The 27,700-nt window shown below is 39.4% G+C and overlaps 1 protein-coding gene across 1 annotated transcript in view; it reads left to right on the top strand.

Annotated features, from left to right (window-relative positions):
- Positions 1-27,700, top strand: part of BAHCC1 (BAH domain and coiled-coil containing 1) — a 1,784,093-nt gene that overhangs the window by 565,750 nt on the left and 1,190,643 nt on the right. The window contains exon 3 of the mRNA XM_044085068.1: positions 14,937-15,107. Coding sequence (XP_043941003.1) covers positions 14,937-15,107 — 171 coding nt within the window. The remainder of the gene's footprint in view (positions 1-14,936; positions 15,108-27,700) is intronic.

Below are 27,700 nucleotides of genomic sequence, written 5' to 3'. Positions count from 1 at the left end.
AGCTGCATCATTTAGGGTTGCCACTTGCCACCTTTTCAGACGCCCAAGTTGGGCATTTTTTTACAGAAATGTGTGATTTTGCCGCAACGGGGACCAGTGCAAAGACCTGAACTAAACGTTTTGTTCAAAATAATAGCTTACACTTGCAGAGTTTCAGTTTTATATAACATTAAGGTGATTTAGATTGTTTTATGCAGCATAAAATATCAGAACATTTGTCATTTTCTAAAATAGGAACTGTCCTGTGTAAGAAGGGACGGTCGTGCTTCAGTCGGTTGTAGTATTCCTAGGTGAAAAAAAAATCCACAGCTGGTGTGTGTGTCTACACTTTCTTATAGTTGTTTGTATTGCATAGCTGTAAACCTTCTATACCTTAAAATGAGGAACGCCACCGCTCGTAATATGGAACTAATGGGCAAAATGTGAAACACTTAACAGCTTACAACTTCAACTAGGAACCTCATATGATGGTTAAAATATGCAAATGTTTACTTATAATTCCTTTCTATTTCCCATGGGTGTTAGTTAAATTGCAAACACTGAATGTGTGACAGGCCCTTTTATTGTGGAACTTTGAGAAACATTTGACAGGTATTGTATAGTTTCAGTTGCTGTTAGGATGTTAGGGTATAGTGTATTGCTAAGAAGGTCCAAAACTAAAGACTAACCAGATGCCATAGCAAAGATAACTGGGAGAGGAAAAGTTAGTAACCTAAAGTTGGTGTGTTACCTTTGCTTTGAGTGTGGCTTTAGTTAATTCATGTGTAACAATGCTGCATTTATGATGGCCTTGTTTTTCATGTTAACTTAGTCGTGAATGTGTACTGCATATACTGTTTATTCATCATGTAGGTAATGTCTGAATAGTTAATAAATGTTGTTGTGTCTTTCGGCTTTTCCCGGTTAGGGGTCGCCACAGCGGAACTCCGGTCCGCTAATGATTGGTAGTTGATTTTTACGTGCCGAGTTACCAGCCCTGACGCACAACCTTCAACGAAGGTACGCCCATTCACGCATGTCTACACGCAGAAGACGCTCTAGCTGAGAATCGAACCGGACAGCGTCTTACTGTGAGGCGACAAATGTATAGTATGAAAAAGTAGCAGAAATCTGACTGGTCTACAAGTAAAAATAATTTCAGCACAGATAAGACAGTTTTAGTGGTTGGTTTAAGTTAATTCTGTTTTGGAGAATCTAGTGTCATGAAGTATGGGTGGGAGTTACATTAGTAGCTTTTCTTGTATATTTGTAGACTGCAGATAGTACACTATGTGGCTAATGGATACTTATGAATTGGTTCAGAGGTAGTTACTGGGCTTTCAGTCCAGGGTACCATTGAGGAGTCTAGCCCCAATTCCAAGTTGGCTGCTAAGCACTGTCTGGTTAAGTGATTACTGAAGGTCATACAGTAGACAAATGAGGGGTGAGGGAATCAAACCCTGTTTCTGAGGAGCTACAGTTTACCAGCTTAACTTTCTTGTGCCACCTGCCAGACCCATAAATGGCTTTACTTGTTCTAGCTAGAAAAATGAGCAAATAGGTAATCAAGTAGTATTCATAAGCTTACACTTTCCATGCTTGTATAACTGCGGTGGTGGTGCTGCGGTAGCTTTGTCGCCTCACAGTAAGACGTTGTCTTGTTCGATTCTCAGCTAGAGCGTCTTCTGTGTGGAGACATGCGTGAATGGGCGTACCTTCGTTGAAGGTTGTGCGTCAGAGCCAGCAACTCGGCATGTAAAAATCTACTGCCAATCATTAGCGGACCGGAGTTCCACTGTGGCGACCCCTAACCGGGAAAAGCCGAAAGACACAAACAACACTTTCCATGCTTGTGTCAGCTGCCAGATGTGTTTATGGGTCAGACAAATTTTGACACCCAGATGAAACCTGACTGTGTACATTTGCTGGCTGCATAACTAGGTTGTCATGATGTGGTTGCTGTATATAATATTTCACTTTTTTTATTCAGAAGAGGCATAGAATGTGCTGGGATATAACTGTCAGAAGTACCTATATAGACAGCCCTACTAAGGCCTTAAGTGTGGAATAATTTTTTTTTTTTGGGGGGGGGGGGGGCAAAATGTAAGGGAGTAAATTCTATCAGCAGAAAGTGTTAGTGTAGCCAGGCATAACAAAAATTAAAACAATATATTTTCATATATGAACTAAAGTAGCTGTTCAGCAAAAGTGTATATTTTGTATGCAGTAGTACAAGGGTTAAACGTGGAAATCATTTAAAGTCACAGTTATGTGCAGCATTAAAAAGGGAGGCACAAAATGCAGGAGCAAACACATTTGAAAAACGTGGGATTTACATGTCCTTCCAGTAGTCACTGGCAGTCCAGTCCAGTCACGTTAGTTAACTTGTCTACTCTGACCTGTTTCTTTTACAGTGTGAGCCAGTTGACATGTACAATTGCAAGGTCCCCAAACTGAAAAAGTAACCAAAATTTAGCCATATAGGTTTGTAGGTAAGTACCAGGCTAGCTGTCCTTGAGTGCCATTTTAAGTCCAGCTGTTCTCATTTGGTGACTCAAATTAACATATCCCATTTGGTTAGAGATTGGCTTTACCTATCCCATGGTTGATAATTATATATTACTCCTAATGAAAATAATTGGGAACATACCATAAGTGATTTGAGGGGATACATGCAGGGTTTAAAACATTTAGGAGTTGCCTGCGTCCATTAAATTATTTGTTTCCCACCCATAGATCCAAGTTGTGCTTGAATATGGACAGGAGTGAACTTTGTTTTATATCAATGGGTAGTCTGTTCCAGAGCATCATTATCATCTGTGAGATATACCTGTCCCTCCAAATCATTCTGTTGATGTTGCTAAAGAGGTTTAGATCCCTAGACCAAGTATTTCTGATGCCATTTGACTTGATGATGGCAGTAAATCCATCTGTGTTGGATTGGAGGATGCCTTTTTATGCCAGATACAGGTCAATTCTTACCAGTCTATAAGATATCAAATATATTGACAGGGCTTTGGCCTTGTATCCTTTTAGTAAGATATTTCTTTGTGCATTCCAGTTGTTGCACATGTCTAGACAGATGCATGCCAAAGAGGGAACTGTACTCAATGACTGATCTAATGAGGGTTGAGTAAAGGGGGCTAGTGACATCCCTAGATCTAGACAGAAACACTTTATAAGCTGTGCAGTATAGAAAGACTTTCTTACAATGATGGTCACTTGTTGGTAAAAAGTTAGGACACTGTCCACATAAGTTCCCAAATCCCAAACAACTGACCCATCTCTCAGGAGCATATTTTAATGTGGTTGTTTCCTGGGATAGATGACTTCCCAAAGGATACAATAATGCATTTTTTGGCATTTAGTTTGTTCATGATTTTAGCACCAATTATTTATTTAGTACAGACTTTCCTGCAGGATGGCAAAGTAATTTGTGGATTCAATGACTGCTCCCAGCTTACAGTCATCTGCAAATTTAGTTACCCAGAACACTTTGACGTTTGCTTTTAGTTCAGAAAAGTAGATGCCAAACTGGAGAGGTCCCAGAAAAGAACCCTGGGGAACTGCACTGGCGATTGATCACTTTGTGGAGGTAACTTCCCCTATTTTAATTTCCTGCATCCTATCTTTAAGCTAGTTGGCAAACCAGTGGGTGACATAGGGATTTATTCCCAGTTTATTTAGCTTTTCTGCTGTGCTTTAATGGGGTTTTGTGTAAAAAGCTCTGGCCACATTAAGGTATGCAGTGTGTACCATTTTAATTATCGATCAGGAGAATACTTTTTATTTATTTATTTATTTTTTTTTGAGAGATGAAGTCCCCCACCCCCATGCATGAGAAGGAGTGCGGTCCTCTTACTTATCAGCTCCTGGACTGCTGCAAGCTTAGTAAAAGTGCCCTCCCTCATAAAGGCTGTTGTTTTTGCTGTCCGTGATTTTGGAATAGTATTCCAGCTTCCAAAGTATAGCCTCTTCTCCTTCTAAGTATATTCCCCTCCCATTCTAATGCAAGTTTCAGGACAGCATACCTTTTTGATTCTGAAAACTTGCTGCTTAGAGACTCATTTGAAGCTGTTTAGGAGTCTGTAACACAAAAAGTGTGGGCTAAATACTTTGTTTCCAAGCCGCATATCTAAGGACTTTTTAAAACTTTGTGGGTCACAGATTCTCTAATAAAGAGAAGTCCACATCCTAGTAACTCTGTATTGAAAGCTGTTGCTTTTCAATAAAACTAAATCTGGTAATGCAATTGAAATATTGCTTTTGGTTTCATAGTTCTGAGAATTAAACAGCACACCAGGCATTGTTGCCAAGACTTCATGTATATAATATTGTAGTAGGTTGGAAATGGCCAGAAAAAGTATGTCAGAGTCCCTTTTCTTTTTCAGCGTGTACTTACCAAGTCATGATATTTCAGGTTAGTGGATTCAGTGCCATACCGATTTAGTAGTAGCTTAGATCAAACATCCTACAGCTAGAGGTGCAAGAACAAACATGAGTGATGCTGCAGGCACTAGGAGCTATCAGCACATAAAACTCTTCCCTATGATTTTCATAATGAACTGCAAAGGCAGAATACTTTGCAAAGGAAATGGTTGTGCATTTAGTGGCCCTAGGCTGTTTCTAGGAATTTTTTTGAGGAACTATTTATTTCTGTTTCACATTGACACCGTCTTAATTATCTGAAATATCCTCTTCATAATTTTCTTCTAGTATTTTTTTTTCTATTTTTCAATCTTTTAACTAGATGTCTTGTAGTTGTTGACTTCTGCATGTCTTTGCTCTCTTTGAAGTAAAGTGTCACACAGTAAGTGCCATTGTGGCAAGCAAATTATTTAGGTTCCTCCAATGGCATTCAAAAATGCTTGCTCTACAGAAGGTTCAAAACCACCACTAAAGTAAACTAAAGAAAAAGGGTACATAATTTTTTTTGTGTTTTTAAAGCTCCAGATATTGGAGTAGGATCTCTGTACCTCAGCTTGTAGGTCTCCCAGGGGAATAAGCGTACTCAGAACCAATACAACACAGTGTATGCAGTTTGAAAAGCATCATAGGCCTGCAAGCCACATCACTGAAAAATATAAAAAAAAATGGACAGGTTTATGGAGAAATGGCAGAATCCAAGCCTAAACTGACCACTGTAATAGTCGTTGATATCCCTGTTTGTAGCACTAAGGCTTCTTCATTTACTCACACTTTCATCTGAATCAGCGTGCACTTCTGTACTACTGCCTACACTTTTGCCAGATGTAGCCTCTTCCCATTCTATCTGGTGGCCCCATTCTACAGTGGATAGAGCATGAACAGTGGAAATCTGTCACTAAGAGGCTAAGACATTCTTCTTTTAGTGACTATCAGATTTTTTTAAAGTCTGGTGCTGGCTGTGATGTTTCCACACAAGTTTGGCTCCATATGTCTCTTGTTAGACATTTGCCAGTACAGTAGATGGCAGACAGTTAGTTCCAGTGCAATGTCTTCAAACACATCTGTTATATCAGCACTGGCCATCCTCCAGTAACCTTTCCAAACAATGGAAGGAGTGACCCCCTTTCTCAGTTTTATAGAAAGGGCTAGTTATCCCAAACAGATCTTGCCATTCAGACCACTTTTTTTCCTTATGTTGGAGTTTCCTCATGGCAAACGTCTCCCTGTCTGTACTAGCTAGGCACATTTCTTTCTCCATTAACACCTGTCGTTATTTCAATCAGTGGAATACCCTACCTGCACACTTCTGGGGAATCTGCATATAAGAGTTCATGGAAATTTCAGTTCACAGTGAACTGTTTGAGGGTTGGTGTAGTGGACCAAGGCATCAGGGAAATTTTCTTACTCTTTTCGGGCAGGGACACTTTGTTGTGGCATTTCCTGCTTCCAGTGCAGGCACAGTGGTGGCTTAGAGAAGCAGGAAGGAGTATGGTTGACAGTTGTTTCAGGGAGCTATCCTGTTGAAGTGAGGAGCTTGGAGAGGAGATTACACTGCTAGAGCGACCAGAGTTTGATGTGAAGGCAGTGAAGCCTTTGCAAAAGGAAGACATAGATGATATATGGGGACATGCAAGTCTGTAAGGAGGGTGCCTATATGTAGTGAGAAGGGAGAAGTGTGCATGCAGAGTAATGTGAAGGTGGTCGTACGTTTGCAAGATTCAGAATTGCCTTTCCATGAGCAATTATTCAGATTTAGACACAGAGTGAATGTATCATTACAACCCTCCAGCTGGGAGGGTTACAGGATGTTTATTTACAGTATTTAATTGACCAAAGTGAGCTGGAAAGATAAAAAGTGGTTTCATGAGGAGATATTATGGACAGAATTTAAGAAAAAGAGGTGGAGGAAGTGATGACAGAAGAAGTCTTACAGTGGATATAAAACACACCCCTGTTAAAATGCCAGGTTTTTGTGATATAAAAAAATGAGACCACAATAAATAATTTCAAGACTTTTCCCACCTTTAATGTGCCCTATAACCTGTACAATTCAATAAAAAAAACAAACAAATCTGTTAGGAGAAAAATATAAAAAATAAAAAACATGCAGTACGCTGGTTGCATAAGTGTGCGCACCCTTAAACTAATACTTTGTTGAAGCACCTTTTGATTTAATTACAACATTCAGTCTTCTTGGGTACACACCTGTCATCAATTAAAGACTCTGATTAACCCCAAATAAAATTAAGCTGCCCTCGTAGGATTTTCCTGACATTTACTCAGTTGCCTGCTACAGCAAAAGCCATGGTTCACAGAGAGCTTACAAAGCATCAAAGGGATCTCGTTGAAATGTATCAGTCAGGAGAAGGGTACAAAAAAATTTCCATAGCATTGGATATACCATGGAACACAGTGAAGACAGTCATCAAAAAGTGAAGAAAATATGGGACAACAGTGACATTGCAAAGATCTGGACATCTCTCCAAAATTGATGAAAAGACAAGACAAACACTGGTCAGGGAGGCTGCCAAGAGACATACAGCAACACTGAAGGAGCTGCAGGAATTTCTGGCAAGTACCGGTTGTGTACTACATGTGACAACAATCTCCCATATTCTCTATATGTCTGGACTATGGGGTAGGGTTGCAAGACGGAAGTCTTTCCTTATACAGAAAAACATCCAGGCCTGGCAAAAATTTGCAAAACAATACATCAAGTCCTCCAAAAGCTTGTGGGAAAATGTGTTATGGTCTGACGAGACCAGGGTTGAACTTTCTGGACACAGTTCCAAAAGGTATGTTTGGTGCAAAAACAACACTTTGCATCACCAAAAGAACACCACCCCCACAGTGAACCATGGTGGTGGCAGTTTCATGCTTTGTGGTTGCTTTTCTTCAGCTAGAACTGGGGCTTTAGTCAAGGTGGAGGGAATTATGAACATTTCCAAATACCAGTCACTTTTGGCCCAAAACCTTCAGGCGTCTGCTAGAAAGCTGAAGATGAAGAGGAATTTCACCTTTCAACATGACCAAGTATAAATCCAAATCAACAAAAGAATGGCTTCCAATAGAAAATCTGTGGGGTGACCTGAAGAAGGCTGTGCACAAGAGATGCCCTCACAATCTGACAAATTTGGAGCACTTTTGCAAGGAAGAGTGGGCAAATATTGCCAAGTCAAGATGTGCCATGCTGATAGACTCCTACCCAAGAAGACTGAATGCTGTAATTAAATCAAAAGGTGCTTCAACAAAGTATTAGTTTAAGGGTGTGCACACTTATGCAGCCAGCTTATTGTAGGTTTTTTTCATATTTTTTCCCCTAACAGATTTGTTTGTTTTTCAATTAAATTTTACAGGTTATAGATCACATTAAAGGTGGGAAAAGTTTTGAAATTATTTATTGTAGTCTCATTTTTTTATATTACAAAAACCTGGCATTTTAACAGGGGTATGTAAACTTTTTATATCCACTGTATGTGTTGACAGTGAAACGGAGAAAGAAGAGAAGAAAAGAAGAAGAAAAAAGAAAGCAACGTTTAGTAAGAATAAGTTGTAAAGAAGAAAAAGAGCTGAATGGGTATGACATTTGGGTTAATATAATAGCACCATTGGGTATTTCACCGAAAGAGGTAAGAGCATTTATTCATCTTAATAAGGATGTTTTTGTGATATATTTGAATCAAGACAGCGTATGCAAACATTTGGGGGTAATATGGGTTAAAGAAAAACTGTAATCCATAGATCTTTGTTTTGTGAGCATTTAATAGAGAGACAAAAAAGTAAATGTATGTTCAGTTTAGAACTGAAGTAGAAAAAGAATCACTAAGACTATTTAAAGACTGTATGTAAAGATGTTATGAACATTAGAAAAATTTATGATAATAGAGGTTAATGCACTGGGCGTTGGGAGTGTTATGTTGGAACATGTACTATTTTTTTCATTTTTCCTGAGACTGCCCATGCTCTGGAATAGACTTCCCATACATGTCAAGCAGAGCAACTCCCTCGCCCTCTTCAAGAGATATCTTGATGAGTGGATGGGAAATGGAAAATTCACCCCAGGGATCACTCCAATGGCGTTACTCGACAGAGGCACTGGGAACTAAGGTCGGGTGGCATGATGCCATTGTAATCCTATGGGCTAGACTTGTAAAGGCCCCGGGGCCATTAGCCTAGTACACACCTGTGAACCTATAAAGTAGGAGAACAACAAATACAAAGAAGTAAGCAATTATGCCTTTAGAGATTTAGTAAGAAATAAGAAAGATTTTTTTGAGAGAGAGAAGGAAATGAGATGAATCCAAAGAAGATTAAAAGGTTGTTGTTTAAACAAAGGTATCTTTTTACAAGAGAAATACAAAGAGGTGGTACTTTATTTGAATAGAATAGTAAAAGAAAAATAATAAGAGAAATAAAAAACGAGAGAGGAGAAGGTGTTACAAATCATCAATATAATGAATGTAATAAAAGTATATATGTATAAATGACATTTAATGAAAATAACAGTAAAAACAGAAAGTTAAAAAATAAAATAGGGTAATGATTTTGAAAAAGAAATAACATTGGAAGAAGTGAATAATGTGTTAAAAATAGTAAACATGGAATCAGCAACATGATTGGATGGGATAGAATATTGTATCTATAAAGATGTTAGACTGGCAGAAGAAGTACTTTCTGAAGGTATTAAATTAATGGTTAGAGGAAGATTTTGGACAAGAAGAAATGTGTGTTAAAGCTATGAAATTTATATGGAAAAAAAGGGAGCTATAGGACATAAGAAATTGGAGACTGATAGTGTTAAATAACTCAGAGTAAAGATTTTTATGAAAATAACTGAAAATAGATTGAAAATTAAATAAAATATTAGAAGAAGCAATGTTTGGGAAACGAAAGTCAGGCGTTACTAAAGAAAATAAGAGAAATTGTAGGTGATATAATGAACAGGAAAACAAGCTAAAATTTTGTCAGGTGACTTGAGTAAAGCATTTGACAAGATGAACATAAAATTTAATGGGGCACAATAAAATACGTGAGAAGATATTACAAGTTTTGTTGCAGCGTATGAAAAAAATACAGTAAAAGTGGTAGCAAATGATTGGCTAAGTCCAGAAATAAATATAAGGAGTGGTATAACATGGGAAATGTCCAGTGAGTAGTATTTTATTTGTATTGGTTATAAATGCAGTTTAGTAATTTAAAAATAAAATACAGGCTTGTAGAAGGGATTAAAGTATTAATTATGTCCTGTTATGTGGATGATATTATTTTAATGACAGATAATAAAGAATGTATTGAAGTATCTATTAGGTAACTTAGTAAATATTTGAGGGCTATAGGTATGAGTATAAACAGGGATAAATCTAAGATGTTCTTCCAGATTAAATCCAGTAAAAAGAGGTGTGTTGTATTTTAAAGGAAAATAAGACGGGTTGGGTTTGGCAAATCCAGTTGCTTTTGCAGCTTCTTTTAATCTATATAAAGTGTTGACGTTGTTAAAAAAAGAAAATAAGTCATTGATAATTTCTACTAATGAAAGAAAAATATAAAAAAATGGGGTATGATTAGTAAATTTAAAAGAGGGAAAGAATGTGTGAATGGTGAAATAAAAAGATAATCAAGAAAAAATATGTTCTGGAAAGTAAATATAAGTGATATAGAACATGATAGAAAAGAATGGTATTTAAACGTAATGAGTAAGTATTACTGTGTTAATCTATGGGAAGGGTTGGAGGGAGAAAAAATAAAAGCCATAGAATCGAGACAAGCAGTGGTGTAAGAAATGTGTAGAATGTAGAGATTATTTATGGAAATTATCAATAAAGAAATTGTCAATGAAACTGAATATCCCTTATAAAAAATATTAGAGAAAATGCGCAGTTGTTGTGGTGAAGTTGAAACAACAGACCGTGTTTTTAAGATGTAAAAGGGTGAAGAAGTAATGGAAAAAACATATGTGAGAATAGTGTTTTGGAAGGTGTTAAGCAAATGAAGGATAGTATGTATCTGTTGGACTATGGTTAACATAGCAATTACAGAGGAGAATATGTAAAGAAAATAGATGTTTTATATAATATGGATTATATGGAATGAAAGATTGAATGGGTTAAAATTTAATGGGAAATTGATATTGGCAGAGATATTAGGGAAAACAATTTAGTTGTGGAAAAAGGGTGGAGGGTCAGATAAGGAATGGAAATAAAGAAAATGAAATGTATGTGTAAAGTTAGGCAAATGATGGAAAATGAGGGTAAAAGGATGTAAATAATGTATAATATGTAAATATTGTAGATAGGACATTTAATAAAGGACCCTACTCCTTTCAGTATGTGCCATGGGATCTTTTACTCCACCTGAACTACCACCAACCTCAGTTTAACTTCTCATCTGAAAGACAGCACACTGAGGAGTGCAGCATCCCCTTTATGCAGCACTGCAATGCTGCATAGGTTCATAGGTTGGTACTAGGCTATCAGCCCTAGGGCCTGTACAAGCCTAGCCATAAACATTCCTGGTTGTTTCTTTCCACAATATTTACTTCCCTGGACCTCTGTCTAGCAGGGCAACTGACGTGATCCCCAGGGTGAATTTCCTATCTCCCATCCAATCGTCAAGGTTCCTTTTGAAGAGGGCCAAAGAGGCACTCTGCTTCACATGTATGGCAGTCTATTCCAGAGTCTGGGGAGTCTCTGGATCAGGAACCTATCCCCCTAGCATGTTTTGTTCATTGTGATGACAAGGTTTAGATTCCTGGAGTGTGTGGCTCTGAGGATTGGGATTTAAGTGTAGCATGCCGAACAGCACTGGGTTTGACATGGCCTTGTATGTTAGGCAGAGATTGCCTCTGAGGAGACGATATGGTCTTCTGCCATAAACAAACTCTACAACAGAAGAAAGAAACTGTTGCAAAAAAAGAGTAAAATCCCACGATTGGAGGAACTCCCTGGTCAGCCTCAGTAAGAAGCTGAGATCCCTCATAAAATCCTCCAAAGCTAGTTATGAAAATTGCCACTGATTCTAAAGACAACCACAAAGCATTCTATGTCAAGAATCTCAATGCCAACACTCAGATCTCCTCTGAGTTACAGCACAATGACACTAAATATACAGAATCGACTGATATTGCCATCATCCTGGCAGATAGGTTCAGTGCTTACTTTACCCCTCTTTCACCCCCCTAAAGGGCCCATCTTTATACCGGAAGAATGCCAAGTTCATGTAATCATGGCTGCACAGGTAAAAACCTCACTCTCCAAAGCCAAGAACACAGCATCCATGGGACTTGACAACATCCCAGGCTGCCTTCTACATGAACTACAGAATGAACTGGCACCCCACCTAAGTACCATGTTCAGTCATAACCTCACCTCAGGCTTTGTGCCCATTGAATGGCGCACCACAACAGTTATCCCACTCCAAAAAGGGGGGGCCACAACAGACCCTGGGAACTACCACCCCATTAGCCTGACGAGCCTCGTCTGCAAGGCCATGGAACGTATCATCATGGAACTCATAAACAAAGACATTGGAGATCTCCAAACTCTGGACCCCACACAGTGTGGGTTTGTAAAAGGCAGATCATGTCTCCTAAACCTGATAGACTTCTTTGAAGTAGTCACCAAAGCCATAGATGAGGGTAAGGTGGTTCACACAGCCTATCTAGATCTCGCCAGGGCATTCAACACCATCCCCCACTCTGGAATTATAAATAAACTCACTAAACTAGGTATAAATCCCTGTGTCACAAGATGGGTTGCCAACTGGCTTGCTGACAGAACCCACACTGTGAAAGTAGCAGGCTCCAAATCAGACTTCAGACCAGTGACAAAGAACCACAGGGTTCAGTCTTGGGTCCTCTCCTGTTTGGTATCTACTTTTCTGAAGTACAGGCTAACACAGAAGGTCTTTGGCTAACTAAATTTGCAGATGACTGCAAACTAGGAGCCATAATTGAAACTCCTAATGATGTGGACATCCTACAAAAGGGCCTCACTGAGACAGATGCCTGATGTCAAAGACATGGTCTCAAGCTCAATGCCAAAAAGTGCATGGTCATCCCCTTTGGTAAAAACTCTGTACCCATGAACTATCACATAGGCGGTAGTCTACTTAACACCGAAAGTGTGATAAGAGACCGTTGATAATTACATTGCCACAGTGGTCAGGAAATCCTTCTACGTGGCACACCTCATCACAAAAGGTTTCTCATCCAGAAAAAGAGGTCATTGCTCCCCTCTACTCATCACTCATTAGACCCATTATAGAGTACAACACCCCTTTTGGTATGTACCTCACAAGACATCTACAACAAATGGAAAGGCCACAAAAATACCTCACAAAGAGGATTACTGGCCTCAAACAGATGCCTTATGCAGACTGTCTCAAAAAACTCCAGCTTTACTCTGTTGCATATCGCCTACTCAGAGGTGATCTCTGCCTAACATACAAAGCTATGTCAAACCCAGAGCTGTTGGACATGCTCCACGTAAAGAAATCCCAATCCGTCCGAGCTACACGCTCTAGGGACCTAAACCTTGTCACCACAATAAACAGAACATGCTGGAGGGATAGATTCCTGTCCCAGAGACTTCCCATACTCTGGAACAGACTACCTATCTATGTCAAACAGAGCTCCTCATTAGCACTCTTCAAGAAAAATCTTGATGATTGGATGGGTAACAGGAAATTCACCCCGGGGATCACTTCTGTGGTTCTGCTTGACAGGGGCACAGGAAAATAATTTTCTTGGGTGGCGAAAGCCAGGGTATCTTTTTGGCTAGGCTTGTATAGGCCCTAGGGCCAATAGCCTAGTACCTACCTATGATCCTATGCGACAAGAGTATAGCTGGAGTTTTTTTAGACGGTCAGCATAGGGCATCTGCTTTAGGCCTGTGATTCTTTTAGTGAGGTATTTCTGCGGCCTTTCTAGTTGTTGCAGATGTCTTGAGAGGTACATACCAAACGGGGCGTTGTATTCTATAATGGGTCTAATGAGGGATGAGTACAGTGGGACAGTGACCTCCTTTTTTCTGGATGAAAAGCCCTTAGTGATGAGGTGTGCCACATAGAAGGATTAACTGACTGTTGTGGTGATGTGGTTATCAAAGGTGAGACCACTGTCCACCTGTGTCCTTAAGTCTCTTATCACACTTTCGGTGTTTAGTTTACTGCCACCTATGTGGTAATTCATGGGTACATGTTTTTTCCCAAAGGGGATAACTATACATTTCTTGGCTCCGGCACCAAGCATCTATTAATGTAAGGCTCTTTTGTAGAATATCCACATCTTTTGGGGATTCAATAATGGCTCCCAGTTTGCAGTCATCTGTGAACTTTATTAGCCAGAGTCCCTTAGTGTTGGCCTGTACTTCAGAGAAGTAGATGCTAAACAAGAGTGGTCCCAGGACTGAACCCTGAGGTACTCCACTTGTCACTTGTGTGGAGCTGGATTTGGAGTAGGCTGCATTTACAGTGTGGGTTCTGTCAGTAAGCCAGTTGGCAACCCATTGAGTGAAGTAGGGATTAATGCCCAGCTTAGTAAGTTTATGATTCCAGAGTGGGGAATGGTGTCGAAGGCAGTTGATCTAGCTGGTTTGGGAAGAGAACCTACATTTTTCTGCACCAAAGGTGTGTGTGCTACATGTTGAGCCATTGAGAGTATCAGCGTGTATATGTTGCATAATTACATACTTAATGTGATGCATAATGTCGATGTCAGGTGCCTCAAGTCCATCTTGTGCAGTCTGAAACAAGTAGGGGTTCAACCATCTGCTGTTTTACTATCAAAAAACAAAATGTTTGCCCACTGGATCTGCCATTTTATTAATGGTGTAAGCTGTTTGTTGTACTGGCTTTTACTTATTCCTGACACAAGTTCAGAAGAGAATGGGTGGGTAGAGCATTAAATGCTCAGCGAAAAAAGTCTGTAATGGTAAAAGAGATTAGTTTAACTTAGTTTTGCATGTGGATCTGACCTCTTGAATTATGTGCTAGCATTTCTGTGGTTGTTTTGGGTAGGTTTCTGGACACTTCCAGCCTCTCTAGGGCATACCTGTCAACCTCTTAGAATAAGAAATCTGGACAAGGCCATAAGTAATGGTGGGGCAAAGGCCAAAAATAGGAACAGTTTTTAAATATTACTCTTACAAACTTAGAAAGTTGTTAGAATAACAGGGTTTGCATTGACATGAATTTTATGAAAGGTGTGAAGTCTGAATCTCAAATGTCTGTCATTATTTTCTGACTTAAGTCCTCAATGATTCGCCAGAAAAAACACAGTTTTATGAGAAGCAGACCAAAAATGTGAGGTAAAAATCTGGACAGTTGAGAGGTATGCTGTAGAGATTTGTTCTGATAAATTAAAAGCTTCTGTACAAGTTGAGCTGAATTTGATTGAGAAAAAATGAGTTAACTGATGTGCATCGTTTTGAATGAGTAATTTATTTTATGTGAAGCAAGGTTTGCAAAATAATGCTCTAAACCCTATGTAATATAAATGTCTTTTTTATCATTCATGCTTTTGAACACCACAGGCAGTGGATTGATGGGAAATTCATCACCGTCTTTCATGGGAAGCTTTCTGGCTAGCAGTCTGGGGTCAGCATCTACACATCCTGCAGGGTCAACATCCTCTCCATCAGAGCCTACTTTCCGAAGTCCCCACTCCGGTACCTCCCAGATTTGGTTTCCCCACTCTCACGAAGGTAAGGGATCGCAGCAGTAAACTGAGCAACCATAGTTCAAGTTTTTCATTGTGATAAATTTTATAATGCAGTTAGAGAAGTAACTTTCCTGACTTAAATCTGCTTTGACATATGGTTATTCTGCAGTAGTAACCAAGTAGCTCTTTTTCTGTTCAGCTCACTTACTGCATTGCTGGCTACCAGCTTTAGAGTTACAGATACGTTTTGAACATCAAGGCTCTTTTTTCATTCAGATCTGCAAGGGGCAGTTTGTGCATGTGGATCTGTAGTAATTTGTTGCAGAATAATCTGAAATAACTGAGTTTCTTCCTTATCTGAACTGTTTCTGTACTGACCCAGATCCCTGGATAAGCCCTCAGTCACTTATGGTTGTATTGAAAAGTAATGTAGTGCAAACATAAAATGCACATCTTTATCAGTAGTGCTGTCAAACTTCTACCTTTTGCTGTTAGTACCTCTAGGTTTCCACATAGCTGAATTTTTCTCCTAGATGTACTGTGTGTGTACATTCATATTTTTATGCTTGCTTACACAGCTCTGTTTGATGTTGATTACTTATATTTAAAATACTGTTTGTTGCCTTTCTAGCTTAGTCTGCTTCCAGATTAATTGTTGATGTCAAATGTCTTTCAGTATGTTATTCATGGAACTTTGATCACAATTTTTAATATCTTATATCCTTATGTACTTATTTCTATATTTTCCTGACACCATCTGCAAAACAATCTTGGGGGAACTATGTGATCTAGTAAGAGATGGTCTACCTTCAAAAGCAAGTAGAACTGTATGCTGCAGGATGTGCTCTTTGAACATTTAGGATGCCTGCCTACACATTAGGAATGCCTAGCAGTTAGCTGCACTACTGGCTTACAGAGAGAAAACCCTGGTTACAGCCCAAGCAACCAGTTTTGACTGAGAGCTTGGGCACTTGATGGTACAGGTAAGGAAGGTGAGATTGTCCATCCAGGAGAGGAGGGATGGCTGTTCCTTCCTGGCTAATAACCCTGCTCTGATAATAGGGCCTTGGCTGAAGAGAGAAGACCTGTCATGATATAGGGAGTCAGTGCTTAAAAGACATGGGTGTGGCCATCCATACTGGTGACAATAGACTTATCCATGCACATGGGTAAGCACACATGCATTGACTAGGGACAAAGACAGCCCTAGTGGTGACACAAGTGCACACTTTACCAAAAGGGGGTGGGGTTAAGCCATAAAAAAGGAAAAAGCTCTCCTTGCCAGGATGCCAGTGATAGCTCAGAGTGCCCTTATGACTGCCTGGATGATGGTCCACTCGAAAAGTTTATTCCTAATTGAGGGGAGACTTGAAATTCATCAGGCAAAAATTGACTGGGAAATTTTATCCAGGGCATGTCTGCAGATATTTCAGTGGATGCCTGCAGGAAGCATGTTTAGCATCCTAGCAAGCAGCGGTAGAGACCATAGCTAGTGATGTGTCCAGAACCTGGAAAGGTAGTTTCATAGCTACATTTTAAATGTAGAACCTTAGGTTTTTGAGAAACATGAGGGCCACTATTACCTGTTAATCGCTTGCATAGCTTGTCTTCTATATCGATGTCCAGTTTGTTTGTAAATTCATTTAACGTGCTGCTTTGTTTGGTGCCTTTCAAAGGGTTATTTCATAGACTTTGAAGATGTTGTGTTACATAAATGTACTTTTTTCACTGAAATTTTAGCAGCAGATTTCTTGATCTCATGTTTGTTGAGTGTGAATTGCAATTTAAAACAAGTTAAAAGAAATAAAACTGTGCATTGAAACCTAGGTATAAGTCACACCTAAGTAATGTGTATGAAACCAGGAAACTGTTAGTTCTTAAAATCAAATTGCTTAATTTCATTAATTCTTGTGGCAGAATTCTTTGTATTTTGTCTGCATGGATTATATTGGTAAATAGGAACGAGTAGCATTTTATTCTGTGATTAGACTGAAGAAAGTCCTTAGAGGTAGAACTGGGATTTGTGAAGTTTTACTCTGCATTCTCCATCATGATCATTTGCATCACCCTAAGATTTTCTCATTACATTGTACACTTTTAATGGTTAACATTTGGGAAATTACCTGTAAGTGTACTACAGCATTTTGTCTTGTCCCCTGTTTAAAAAAAAAAAAAACTTGATTATTAACTCCCAGTGCACATTATGTTGTTTTCTTCAGAACCATACTACAGCACATTTATAAGTACTGAAATCTGCTAATGTTGAAGGTCCAGCTTTTTAAATATGTCTGGCAATTGTGAAAAAGGAATGCATCCAGTTTGTGGCATGCTTAAACATACCTTTTGTTAGAGCCATCAAAGTGTTTGTTACCAGATATGATCCACTGTTTTTATGCCAGCAGTAAATATACTGCATAGAAGCGGCACCAGAGCTGACCTTTCAGGCATACTGTTTATGATATCTGATTGCCTTGCAAAACTTTTCCATGATAGCTTTACTTGTAACTTTCTTTTGTAGAGCCATTTGTAAAACATTAAAGTATTAAATTTTTATCATTTAATTTTACTGAACTATCTAGAATAGTAAAGTTGCTGTACACCAATAATCAACTCTTCCCTGGTTAGATCTGACCACAAACTAATCACCTTGGAAACCCATATCCCCCCACCCCCCTGCAACGGTAACCACCATGAAAAACCTTTCTAAAGGTAACTTTGGGCTCCTACAAACAGAGATAGCTAACTTCATGGCACCCATGCAAATGGAGAGTAGTTGCATGACTGCCGAATCATATACCATTGCAATGTATGAACACGTCCACAAATGCATGGATTCCACCATACCCAATAGAACCAAGACGCTCCCCTCCAAAAAAGGAAGCCAATCTGGTGGTCCCCTGCCATAAAAAAAACTCTACAACAGAAGGAGGAAAGTGATGCGGAATAAGGTGAAGTCCCAGGACTGGAAAAACTCCCTTACCACCCTCAACAAAAAGTTGAGATCCCTCATCAAATCCTTCAAAGCTAACTATGAAAACAGAATTGCAGCAGATAGTAAAGGCAACCACAAGGCCTTCTATAGGTATGTAAAGAATCTCCCTGGCAATACCCAAATTTGCTCTGAGTTACTGCACAATGGTACCTCCTATACTGAGCCAACAGATATTGCCAATGTACTGGCTGACAGATTTAGTGCCAACTGTACCCCCCCCCCCCCGGAAGGACCAATCACAATACCATTAGATTGCCAGGCACCAGGTATTGCTGCTGCACAGGTTAAAACAGCACTATCCAAGGCCAAGAATACAGCAGCTATGGGACCTGACAGTATCCCAGGCTGTGTTCTACATGAACTACAGAGTGAACTGGCACCTCACCTGTGTGCCCTGTTCAGCCACAGCCTCATGTCCCTAATGAATGGCACACTGCTATAGTCATCCCTCCCCACAAAGAAGGAGTGACTACAGACCTTGGGGACTATCTCCCCATTAGCTTGATGAGTCTGTTATGCAAAGCTATGGGACGCATCATCATGGACCTAATAAACAGGGATATAGGAAATCTCCAGACTCTGGATCCAACACAGTTTGGTTTTGTGAAGGGTAAGTCATGCCTGCTCAACGTAGTTGACTTTTTTGAGTCAGTCACCAGAGCTGTGGATGAAGGCAAGGTGTTTCATACAGTCTACCTGGATCTGGCCAAGGCCTTTGATACCATTCCCCACTCAGGAGTCATGAAAAAACTCACTAAGCTAGGCATCAACCCCTCTATCACTGGGTGGGTTACAAACAGGCTCACAGATAGAACCCACACTGTGAAAGTAGCTGACTTCAAGTCATACTGCTAACCAGTCACAAGTGGAGTCCCACAGGGTTCGGTCCTGGGTCCTCTCCTGTTTGGTATCTATATCTCTGAAGTCCAGGGCAACATGAAGAGACTCTGGTTGACAAAGTTTGCAGACAAATGCAAGTTGGGAGCTATTATTAACTCCACAAGTGATGTTGACATCCTACAGAAAGGCCTCATTGAGTCCAACGACTGGTGTCAGAACCATGGCCTTAAGCTCACTGACAAAAAATGTGTAATCATCCCCTTTGGGAGAAACCCAGTTCCCATAACGTACCACATAGATGGTAGTCCCCTGAACACAGAAGGCGTTACAAGAGATCTGGGAACACAGGTTGACAGCAACCTCTCCCTTGACCACCACATTGCCACTGTGGTTAGAAAGTCCATCTATGTGGCACATCTCATTACTAAGGCTTTTGCATCCAGGAAGAAAGAGGTCATTGTCTCCCTCTACTTTTCCCTCATTAGGCTAGTCGTCAAGTACAATGCCCCATTTGGCATGTACCTCACTAGACACCTGCAGCAACTGGAGAGGCTGCAAAAGTACCTCAGAAACAGGATCCTAGGCCTTAAACACTTGTCCTATATGGGCAGACTCCAAAAACTCCAACTATTCTCTGTCTCATATTGCCTACTTAGATGGTCTCTGCTTGACTTCCAAAGCAATGTCTGGCCCAGTTCTGTTAGAAATGGTACAGCTAGAGAAATCCTAATCCCACCACACCACACACTCCACAGACCTCAGCCTCATTACCACAATCAACACAATATGCAGGAGGGACAGGTTCATAACCCAGAGAGTGCTCATGCTATGGAATACACTTGCCATACATGTCAAGCAGAACACCTCACTGGCCCTCTTCAAGAGAAATCTTGATGAGTGGATGGGAAATACAAAATCCACCCCGGGGATCACTCCAGTGACTCTACTCAACAGAGGCACTGTGAGCTAAGGTCGAATGGCATGATGCCAGGGTAATCCTATGGGGTAGGCTTCTAAAGGCTCCAGGCCCATTAGCTTAGTACACACCTATAAACCGTTAGTCCTTGCACATTGGTTGACACCTACTCATAACATGCGACGAGGTTCAGAAGGCATAGTCTTCCTTTAGTAAAACAGTATTGGTTTTGATCTAGCAGTATTATTACTATGGCTTCATTATTGATTCAAAATTCAGTTAGTGTTACTACACCCATACCCGAAATACATTAGGCTTTTTAAACTAAAGTCTGCAGGTTTTGATTTAAGTGCACCATCTGATACCCTTCTACAGTAGTTTAACATTACAGAATTAGTGGACTACATGTTAGATGTGTGTTCAAACAAAAATGTTGAAGAAACAGAACTTTGCATTTTGGCAGTCCCACTAAAATCAGCAGGGCCACCAGCAGTGAGTGGATTCACTGAAGTGTCTTTACCATGTTGAAGAGATGTCTGCCTCAATATTTGAGCATGAAACTGCAGGTCTGTCAAGCACATATAAAAGGTCATATTTCATTTTGATTTTTTTTTAATAGCACGTAGTTTGCACCCGTACATTTGCTCTCTCACTTTAGTTATATTTCACTACACTAGCTCTTTTGCAACAGTAAGACTTTTGCTGGATTCTGTGTGATTTGTAGCTGCTGGCTTTTTGAAGTTTAATTCACTTCTTGTATGAAACGACATCTGAAATGAGCCTTGGATTAATGAAATGTTTGGTATCCTTTAGATCTTAGTATTTTGTCTTGAAGACAACAGAGTGAGATTTTGATGGACTTTATTGAAGTTCAGAAAATCACAGAAATGTTATGGCAGTATTGAGTTTCTTACAGAAAGTGATAGGGAAGGGTGGAGTTTGTTTTTACCTTTTGGTGACTAGGTTAGTTGGCACTACTTCCTTTTACAGTGGAGAGTGAAACTGAAAGTGTTAAGTGTGCACTTTTTTGCTTGAGACTTTTACATCAGCATCTGTTTTATTACTGGAGTAGTAGTTTTCCAACTGCTTTATGGCAGACTCTGCAATTAATGTGTGTGTGCTTTTGCTGCAATTTAGATTACGTGTTGTGTTTTATACCTCTGTGTTGTTGGCTGGGCACCTTGGAATTTCAAAAGAGTAAATTTCACATTTCTTAAACTCGGGTTGTTCACCCTTTCCACTGGTAGTAGAGGATGGTTTTCAACTATTGAATTGTACTTATGTTTGATGAAAAAAAGCACTATAAAAGATGGGAAAATTAGGTTATGATTTGGACTCCTTACTGAGCTGTAGGGAAAAGCCGAAAGAAAACAACAATGGAGCTATAAAAATGAAAGCACACTAGCACTGTTACTTGCTGAGAAAGTGAAAGACATTCTAATGAAAATTTTTGCATAGGATTTGAACACAGATAAAGGTATGTTAACTTTAATAACTAAAGTTGATGCTGTGTTTTTGATTGGATTTGTGAAGCACAGTCACATCCAGAAGAATACAACATAACTGTTTGCCAAAGAGCCAGTTTCAGATGTAGATATTTTTGCAGTAGCATCTGTTTGGCCATCTGTAATTGAAACTGCATGCACAAGCACTGTTTGCGGCGAATAAAGATTAGACAACTGCATCAGTGATGTGAGTCAGTGTGGGAAAAAAGTACTGAAAAACTGATAACACCTAACAGTAAAAATTTCAAGTTTGGAAACAAGACTATTCCAACAAGAGGTTGAATATAGTATCAAAACAGTAGAAGTTAATTGTGATATTGTAAGATTAGTAGTTTTTTTTCAGTTGAGATACCTTTATTACTGAGTAAATTTCTTTGAAACGGACAGGAATAGTCCTTGACATGGAAAATGACAAAGCAATGATGTTTAAACAACCAGTTGCTTTTGAATTAACTATCTGGGGACATTATTGTGTTGGTATTCTAGACAAAGACCAAGGAAAGTCATTGTGAGAATGTAAGGTCCTCACAATTTAAGATAATATGACCAGGGAGGAGAAGCAGTAAAATTTGAAGAAAACCCATCTTAAGTTTGGACACAATGTCTGTGGACATGATTAGAGAAACTATTTTGTTAAGTAAAAAAAAATATTTTGTAGTTCAGTAAACCAAAACCCTGAATGTTTTTATGTCTTGAAACAGAATGTTGAAAATTTTTGAGGTTTGCCTGAAGTGTATTAGACCCAGAGCTAAACCTATTCTTGGCATACTTCAGACCTCTAAGCACATGGAACAGTTGCTATGAACTTTTATGAATTTGAACATGTCACTTAGTTCACAGGTTTATAGGTAGCAATTAGTCAGTCAGTTGTCAGATCATCAACAGCCTTGCCCAGAACACCTAGTGGAGTTACATCCTCAATCAAGTAGGGTCACACATATAGACCTAGGATGAATATTATAAGTTCCTGTCCAGTTGTCTAGACTAGTCGAGAATATAGCTAGGGTACTACTGTGCTTAATATGCAGGGGTAGTTTATTCCAAATGTGGGGAACGTGCCTTTCATACCAGTGTGTTCTTTTAAATTGTTGATAAAAATCAAGGTGCTTTTGTTTGTGTGTTTGAGGTACCGTTAGGTCTACAAAGACGTAGTAGCTGTAGGGAGGTGGTGCCTTTCGTGTGCCAAAAGGCTGAACATAAATCACAGTTGGAGCAATCTACAGGAAACAGATTACAGAGAGAGGAAGGTCTATTTTTTTTTTAGGTATCAAGGGGACTTGAGGCCTGTGACTTTTTTTTGTTAGAAACCTCAGGTTTCACCATTTGAGTGATATATTTCAAAAAGTACACACCAAAGGGATCAATATATTTAATAATGGGACAGATAACCGATGAGTAGAGAGGAAGTAAGACTTCTTTGATTTTGGATAAGATGCTCTCAGTTATAGGTGTGGCCAGATAAAAAGGATTTTCTAACTACAATGGGGTAATGAGGATGGAAGGATAGGGAGTTATCTACAATGGTGCCTAGATCTCTAATGATAAAAGCATACAAAAAAACAACGAAGCTGCAAATGTACCCAAACCTCCAAAAAGGCAGCAAACAAGAAGGAAACGACCACAAGGAGTACGCCAAAGACACTATAAGGCACAACCACTGAAAACTACACAATTCCAGGTCCAAGCACAAATTGCACAAAATGTTTATTACCCTTTGGTACAATCTGTTTCTTAAGACATTCATGTAAGTATAAATTATCTAACTGCAATGTCTTGTACCTGAATAATTTGTGTTCAAGAGTCCGCATATTGTCCGCAAAGGAAATGCCAGCATTGGAGTGATTTTCATAATTTTCATTAAACTCAAAAGCGGGTTGATGTTTAACCCACTCAGAAAATGTTGAAGCTGGATGTACTATAGGGTCCGATTGAGAATGTCCAGAGCCATTGGAAGCGCTGTCATTAACCTCTCGAAAAACAGCAGGAGTTTTTAGAAAATTACTGATATCCGCGTTGTAATTGATTTCCAAGTGGCTAGATGTATCTTTTGAAGTACCTGGTGGTACCAAACCCGCCGTACGTGGTTTAAACACTTTCAGGAGTTCACGCTGTTCAGCTAGAAGGCTGAGCGGTGTAAGAAGTTGAACTAGCAAGGTGAGTTGGCCCGTGAGTTGGCGCGTGTCAGCTGAAGAAGCCGATACACCCTCATCCGCACTGGCGCCGGAAGCACCAGCAGAAGCAGTTCCCAAACTTGTCTCCATAACACACACAAAAAATGATGATAAAAGCATTATTTTTTTTGGGGGGGGGGTCATCTATGTAGAATGATGCATTTGCTGGCATTTAATTTGAGGTCACTATCTTTACAGCACTTGTTTGCATAGTCTGTCAATTCCTACAGTACCTTTCATGTCAGTGGGTGTCCTAATAACAGCTCTTAGTTTATAGTCGTCAGCATTTTTTAAGCAGAAAATTAGGATATCTGTTTGTAGATCAGAGAAGTAAAAGCCAAGTAGAAGAGGACCCAGCAGTGAGCCTTGAAGAACAACACTTGATGATGCCTCTTACTTAGAGGTAGCGCCTGCATCTCTAATGACATATATTTTGTCCATCAATAATTTGCTGCCCCCCTTACCATGTATGAATTGATGTTTTGTTTCACCAGTTTGTCAGTGATGCCTGTATGATGGATTGTATAGGTCCAAGTATGCAAATTGCACTGTGAAAACTATTAACTGTTTGAGTTACCCATTCAAAGAAGTTTACAAGGATAAAAAGGCATGATCTGACTGTTACACAGCCAAATGGATATGGGCCCAGGGCTATGAGATTATTAGTTTATATTTATGAGGCAGAAATGATAAATTCAATGGATTTATAAAAAATTTTGCAAGCTTAGTGGGCCTTTAATTACTAGGACTAGTGTTTGGATTTTCCTCATATAGGAGTATCACGATGGCTGTTCTTCAAGCTTTAGGAATGTAGCCATTGCAAGACTCAAGTTAAACTTATATATTTAATAAGTTTATACATTTTGAAGCATTTTGAACATAAAGAGGCCATCAGAAGGGGTAAAAATGTATTCATTAATGGATGAGCAAGCATGGTTCCTCTTGTAAGTTATTCATTGACAGTAATAGAAACTTCCATAACAGTGTAGTGAGAAATACCTGAGAGAGATTTTGCATTGAATCTTTGACTACAGCAGCATTTAGTCCATGGAGCAGTGGGTTCATAGAAGGGTAGACTCAAACAAAAACAGAAATAATGATGAAAATAAAAGCTAGTATTAGAAGTGACTGGGCAACAGCACTGGGTTCTGGTGTGATGGAAAAAAAATACTATGCAGAATGTCCGTGGCTGAAATGTAAATAATAATTTATTGGCATTTGTTTACTGGGGAAGTCTGACTAAGCAGTTTCATCTTTCAGTGGAAGCCCATGGAGAAGAGCTCCATTATAGATACATCGTCGGCATCATTTGCATTCTTTCATCATTTACACTCAGTTTCATTCATGAGCAACAGTTCCAGACATCCTTGACATCGGTTACGTCATATGCAAACAGCTTTGATTAAAAATAACAGTTACATTGGTTGTATGTGAATACATTTTGTTTAAGGTAAGAATTAGTGCAGCCCAAAGAAGGGAAGGAGGACAGGTGCCACAAGGAAGAAAAAAGAAGAAGAGATGATGGTGGGTATAGCTGTGATAATGCAACCTTAAGTTTTTTGCAGTAGAGAGTTGTATAGCTATGTTAGTACTAATTTAACCAGGGGTGGTGCAGGTGTAGAGCCATTTATCTGTCCGGTTGCTTTAGTTGGTATTTAAAAATCTTTCAGGTTGCAGACTGTTAAGTGGAGTGGGATAGTATTACAGCTATTAGCAATGCAGTGTGAATAAAGGGAGTATCCTACGTTGTTGTTAGGTTTAGTTAAGAAGAGTTATGATTTGTCATTGGAACATAGTTGTCTCTTAGTAGTGTTAGGTTGACTAATGAAGTCAAAAGATAGGAATTTTTCAGGTTTGTGCAGTAGTTTGAAGGTTGTAATTAATTCTGAGTACAACAGAGAATTAATTTAGTTCAAGCTAGTTTATTTATTTTTTTTCGAGAGAGACAGGTGTGATCTATATTGGTTGGTTGATTGCGAATTTGGCTACTTTATTATAGCATTGCTCTAATTTGGCTAATAGAGAGGAGTGGAGATTGGTTAGGATAGGAGAGGCTTATGTTAGGGTGGAGAGTAGAAAAGAAGTGGCTATGTTTTGTACATTAGAGTCTGTTGTGACTGTAGGAGGTACTGCTAGCACAGCTAGCTGGAATTTAATAAATAATTATATGTCATTTATGAATATCAAACTGATTTATACAAGATGCTTGTGTTACAAATGTATTAGAATTGTATGTCATGTGTATATCAAACCAATTTGTACAGTTGTTTGTGTTGAAAAGGTATTTGTAAAGTGCTTGTGTTTGAAATGTAGCCACAGTGTGCTCTACTAGAGAGAACAGAAATGTACATGCACTATTGTAATTGTTTAAAAGTATATGTTTTAATAGTGGAAACTGGAGGGTTAACCTCATTCCGGCAACTTTAAAATATATTTGAAATTTAAGTTACTTTACAGGCTAGGCCATAAAGATGCTGTCTCACAGGTTTCAGTGCAGCCAGAGACACAAAGTCTGTACTAGAAAACTTTCTGTGTTGTCTTTGGGGTGCATTCATTACTACTCTGGAAGCATGAATGTATGAAATTGTTTTATGACTTTCAGCACCTGCCACAGATCTGAGCAAAAGCCCTTGTGTGTGTATTTTTACAGGTATGTGCTAAATCCTGCCAGCTTCCAGCAACGGGGGGTTGCATGGGAACTAGAAGTCAGATGACCAGAAGTGATGTCGTTCTGCAAGCTATCCCAGAAATAATATTTTAGATATTATTTTGAGACGTCTCTTAGTGAGATAAAGCATTCTGTATTCTGTCGTGGGGCTGACAACAAAAAGGACCATTCACCATATCATCTGCCTTGCTGTATTAAGTAGGGAATAGTGATTCTCTTAGATTTAGTCAGAAATGTAGTGAAGTTTAGTTTAGATATTGTTTTTTTTTGTCTGAGCCTGTCCTTCAGTGTTATTTTAAATATTTCTTGTGATTTGAACTCTGATGTCACTGTGAATATATACTTAGTATTTTCTCATTCTTTTATTATTAAATGTATTTAAACCTTTCATTATGGCTGATCTTTGTACAGATGTATAAGTTTTGAGAGTACTTGCATATTTTGTTTGGTGATGCTGTGTGGACCGCTCCTAATAGTCTTGCTCTAGGTCAAACTACCATTTGTATTAATATTAATTTCACTCAGTATATTTGGTACCCTTGTACGAGCCTTAAAGTAGCTGGCAGGAGTGTGTGGTGACAGTCATAACTACCTTGTAGTCTGGGCAGAAGAGGGCATAGCTAGTAAATCTGTGCCAGCCTTTCCCAGGTGTGTGTGTGTGTGTGTGTGTGTGTGTGTGTGTGTGTGTGTGTGTGTGTGTGTGTGTGTGTGTGAGAGCTACTTGGGCAGGGACACACAGTACTGGTTGGACCGAGAGGATGCTGGAAGCCATTGCTTGGACACTCGGGTGATATCTCAACTCTGTAGCTGTGCCAGTGGTTAGTCTTATTGGGGATCTTTCTCCATGTGCTCATAAGGGAAATTGTGATTGATGCAGAGAGCTGCATCTGGAGGTGTGTGTGTGTGTGTGTGTGTGTGTGTGTGTGTGTGTGTGTGTGTGTGTGTGTGTGTGTGTGTGTGTGTGTGTGTGTGTCTGTTATCCTTCCAGTGAACATTCCCCACAGGTGAGGATTGAGGCTCCGTGATTACTGGCCCAAAGGTGGAGGGGTAATCACATCAGTAAACTAGTATTTCAGTCTATCTAGCTTTTGGTGTGTCTTCTTTATGGCTTGCTGAAGGTGGAGATTACATTTCAGATGGTCATCTATAATGACACCTAGTAATTTGGTGTGGGATACCAGCTCTATATTGTTTTTGTTGGATGAAAGTATATTAAAGGTAGTTATTTTGGGAGGAGACTGAGCAAATTGGGGGTGAATGGTTGTATAGTTTTTTATTCAGGAGGAGTTGTGAGCAGTCAAGCCAAGCTTCTGCAGAGGAGAAGGATTTCTGTGTGAGAGTTTGGAGCATGAATAGTGTTCTGGCGAATTGAACGATGGACTGTGTTGAATGCCTTGGATAGATCCAGAAAAAGGGCTGAGGTTAGAAGACCTGAATTTCTGTTGTGATTTATTATATCTGTGAACCTTAAAAGGACAATGGTTGTGCAGTGATATGGTATGAAACCATGCTGTGAGGAAGAGAGGAGGTTATGAGAAGTAATA

This window comes from Protopterus annectens, chromosome 10.part0, assembly GCF_019279795.1.
Source record: "Protopterus annectens isolate FY-2018-M chromosome 10.part0, PAN1.0, whole genome shotgun sequence".
In the NCBI taxonomy this organism is placed as follows: Eukaryota; Metazoa; Chordata; order Ceratodontiformes; family Protopteridae; genus Protopterus; species Protopterus annectens.
The sequence above is the reverse complement of the archived record's forward strand: the minus strand, read 5'-3'. Positions and strand labels throughout refer to the sequence as shown.